This window comes from Cyprinodon variegatus, unplaced genomic scaffold (assembly GCF_000732505.1).
Source record: "Cyprinodon variegatus isolate N-32 unplaced genomic scaffold, C_variegatus-1.0 Scaffold317, whole genome shotgun sequence".
Classification (NCBI taxonomy): domain Eukaryota; kingdom Metazoa; phylum Chordata; class Actinopteri; order Cyprinodontiformes; family Cyprinodontidae; genus Cyprinodon; species Cyprinodon variegatus.
In genome coordinates, this window is record NW_015150770.1 from 551,770 (window position 1) to 555,244 (window position 3,475).

General features: G+C 49.4%; 1 protein-coding gene across 1 annotated transcript; it reads right to left on the bottom strand.

Moving 5' to 3' along the window:
- Positions 1 to 475: 475 nt before the first annotated feature.
- Positions 476 to 3,475, bottom strand: znf365 (zinc finger protein 365). Its single transcript, XM_015384591.1, has 5 exons — positions 2,809 to 3,475; positions 2,429 to 2,738; positions 2,186 to 2,357; positions 1,906 to 1,952; positions 476 to 1,411 (listed from the first exon to the last, which is right to left on the bottom strand). The coding sequence occupies exons 1-5, from the start codon at positions 3,473 to 3,475 to the stop codon at positions 1,207 to 1,209; spliced, it is 1,401 nt and encodes a 466-aa protein (XP_015240077.1). The 3' UTR covers positions 476 to 1,206.

Sequence of the window (3,475 nt, forward strand, 5' to 3'; positions counted from 1 at the left end):
TTCTGAAGTTCTGCTTAGAAATGGATCCGATTCCAACTACTGATCAGAACCAACATCTACACTGTAAAAAATTTAACTTAAATAAGTCATTCTGTTTTTTTTAATAACATTTGTTCTTGAATTGAGGAGATAAGTAAGACATTTTGCAAATAGAACAAGACAATTTAAATTTAAAATAAAAAAAACTATTTAATTCTTATTTCAAGTGCATATTATCTAATTATCTTATTTTAAGAGTAAAAATAATCATTCCATTAGCAGATCATCTAATTGACCTACTCAAATTAAATGTAAATAGATTTATTTTAAGACATTTTTACTTATTTCTAAATATTTTTTGCAATGTAAAGGTTCTTGATTGTTCTTTGGACTTTTCTTTAAACTACAGTACTTCCAGGATCTTTCTAACTTCTCAAGGACTTTCAAGGATTCTCAATGTAAAGACGTTCCAGAATATTCATCTTCATCCCTGGAAAGCAGGACGGATTGTTGCAGATCCTCCACTCAGTAAATCTGCTTGATGGAATTCCAGGATTTCCAGGTCCTATCAGGATCCTGATTGTAACCCGATCAGATCTCAGGAAGACGAGCAGCTTCTTTAAATCAACACAGAAGAATCATGGTGGTGAAAACTGGACTTAAAGGAGGAGAAAAGCAGGCCGAGCCCAGAGAAGAACCATCAGAACCTTCCAGGAAGATCCGGCTGCTTGGATGGACAAAATGAGGAAGAATTTATCAACTAGATGCTGAAATAATCTGATAATCTGAGGGTCGGACCAGAAGAGATTAAAATCTCCTTGGTTCTGTTTCAGGATCAAATATTAAAGATCTAATCTGTAGAACCAGACGACACCGACTATGATCCGTTCAGAACCGTTTGTGCTGATGTAGAAAGAACCAGAGAACCCAAACCGACGGAACCAACTACTTGGTATCAACATGGTCCAGTAGTGACATCTGTTGGTTCTGAAGGACATTACGATCTGGACCGGGTTCAGATTCATATTTAGACAAATATCCAGAACCTAAAGGTACCAGCAGAACTAATAAGAACCCCAAGGTTCTGATAAATGTTTGTTTTTTTACCCGTAAAGTTTTATTTACAATATTCTAGGCAGAAAGTTGGTTCTGATGAGGTTCTGTTCATGTGGGCCTGGTGGTTTGTGGACCCACTGGGTCTCAGAACCAGACCCCATCTCTCCGGTTCTAGGCCTCGTACCCGGTGGACCGGCGCCGCTGGTGGTTCCAGATGTCGTCTCTGTGTTCCGGTCGACAGAACAGCCGGGAGGACTGGGCCAGGCGCTCCTGCCGCTCGCGCTCCACGGCAGCGTTAGGAGCGGCGCCGAACTGGGAGGAGGACTGAGTCCTGTTGTCATGGAGACCAGAGGAGAAGATCGGACCTGCTGCGGACCTGAAAGCATCACAGAAGGTTTATGGGTCAGAAGATGGTCTAAAACACACCGAACCAGAGCTGGTTAGCGACGGCAGGAGGTCAGCAGGAATCAACCTGGATCAAAGTTATCAGATCAAAGGCTCAGAGGTTCAACCATGAGAAACACTGTCAGCACGGCGGTGGAGGAGTGGTGATCTGGACCAGAGATAAACTCAGTCTGTCCAACATGTGACCAATGATCTCTATTTATTCACTGGATTACTGGTTGCCAGAAAAAAGTGAAGCCACTGGCGGCCATATTGGTACTCCAACATGTTTCCTGCAGGGATTCTTTAAAGACAAACATTCACGTTATCCTGGAAATTTATCCCACAGCCGGTCGTCGTTTCTACAGCTTCAAAAAAACTGATTCATGACTAAATCTTTGGATTCAGAAGAACAAGGAGCCTTGATTTCAGATTGAAAACATTGGACTATTTTCTTATATTTAATCAATTATTATAAAAACTCACCTGCTTTTAGTGATTCTGTGGCGGCAATGATCAGCCTGCTGCTGCTGCTGGGAGAGAAAACAGGAAGAGGATTTGATTCCAGCAACAAGAGGAAGAAAAAAAGACTTAACATAAAAATACAAGGTTAAAAAATAAAGCTGACCAAACAAAAAAAAAACATTAAATCAATTAAAAACAAACAAAAACAGCATAAAAAACCAAAAAAATAGACCAAGAAGAAGAAGATTGTGCCACTCAGCTGAAAGCAGCAGATCTATGTGACCTAGACTGGCTGCGGTACCTGGTAGCGCTCACACTGGGCCGGGCTGCCGTTCACCTGGTAGAACTCCACCAGTTTCTCAGCCAGGGCGATGCGGCCCAGCAGGCCCTCGATGAACCGCTGGATCCGGACCTTCCCGCTGGTCTCCTGGCGCGCCGCCGCCTCCAGGAACCTCTGGATGGTGATCACCTCCCTGGACAAGCAGAGCATCAGGCCACATGTTCTAACCAGGTTCTGACCTGCAGGCCATCCAGGTGTTCCCACCTCTCTCTGCGCTCCAGCTCGTTCTCTGAGGCGTAGAGCTGCTCCCTCAGGGCGGCGATCACCATGACGGCCACGTCCACCTGCCGGCTCAGAGAGCGCCGCCTGTCTGCCACCTCCTGCCTCTCCTGGGCCAGATGCTGGGAGTGGGCGCGCTCACACAGCAGCTCCGTGTCGGTTCTGGCCAGTTCCGTGCTCAGCTTGGCCAGCCGGCGCTGCATGGTGCTGTCCGCGGCCCGCAGGATGCCGGCCAGCCGCCGCCGTACCGCCGCTGAGGCCGCCGCCGTCTCCAGGCCGGAGAAGGAGCTCTGAGCTGGAGGAAACAGAGGCGAGTTATCACCATGTGGTTACCTTAAAGTTAAAGGAGTCAAACTGGATCCTACCGGTCGGGTCCAGGTCCAGGTCCAGGTCCTGGTCCTGGTCCTGGTCCGGTTCTGGGTCCATGTCCAGAGGCGGGGCGATGGAACCAGGAGGGAATGAGCGGTGATGCTGGAGGCCAGTTTCTGGCTTTTTATTGGACACTGGAAGCTCTGACTTAATCCTGGGTTCATCTGCTCCTTCATCATCATCATCATCCTCCTCCTCTTCCTCTCCTGTATCTTCATCCTCCCCTCCTTCCTCTCCCTCCTCTTCCTCCGCCTGTGTCCCCACCCCTACGCTCTGGGTGCGCCTCCTCACCGAGCCGTAAGGCTGCAGGAAGCCGCTGTCTCTGCTGTCGCTCAGCGAGCGAACATGAGGCGGCCTGGCGGCGCCCTGCTGCCCCCTGCGGGTCGGGAGGCTCATGTCCTGCCAGGGGATCGCCGCCGTCAGCGGGTCGGGGTGTTTCCCAGTGATGCTGAAATCTCCGGAGATGACATCGGGGGAGCGGTAGGAGTGGCGGTACTCCAGGTGTGCTCTCAGAGACGCCAGGCTGCGGAAACGCTCCTGCTCGCCGCAGCGGGGGCAGCGGAAGGGGAGCTCACAGGAAGTGGCTGAGACGGCGCCGCACGCCCGTCCGTTTCTGTCCAGGAGGAAGGAAGCTGGACCTCTGGGACAAACCTTCTGCTGCAT

Coding starts and splice junctions, on each gene's coding strand:
- znf365 (XM_015384591.1), bottom strand. CDS start 3,475: ATGCAGCAGAAGGTTTGTCCCAGAGGTCCAGCTTCCTTCCTCCTGGAC. Junction 2,358..2,428: donor GAGCTGGAGCGCAGAGAGAG/GTGGGAACACCT, acceptor CTGCTTGTCCAG/GGAGGTGATCACCATCCAGA. Junction 1,953..2,185: donor CCCAGTGTGAGCGCTACCAG/GTACCGCAGCCA, acceptor TTTCTCTCCCAG/CAGCAGCAGCAGGCTGATCA.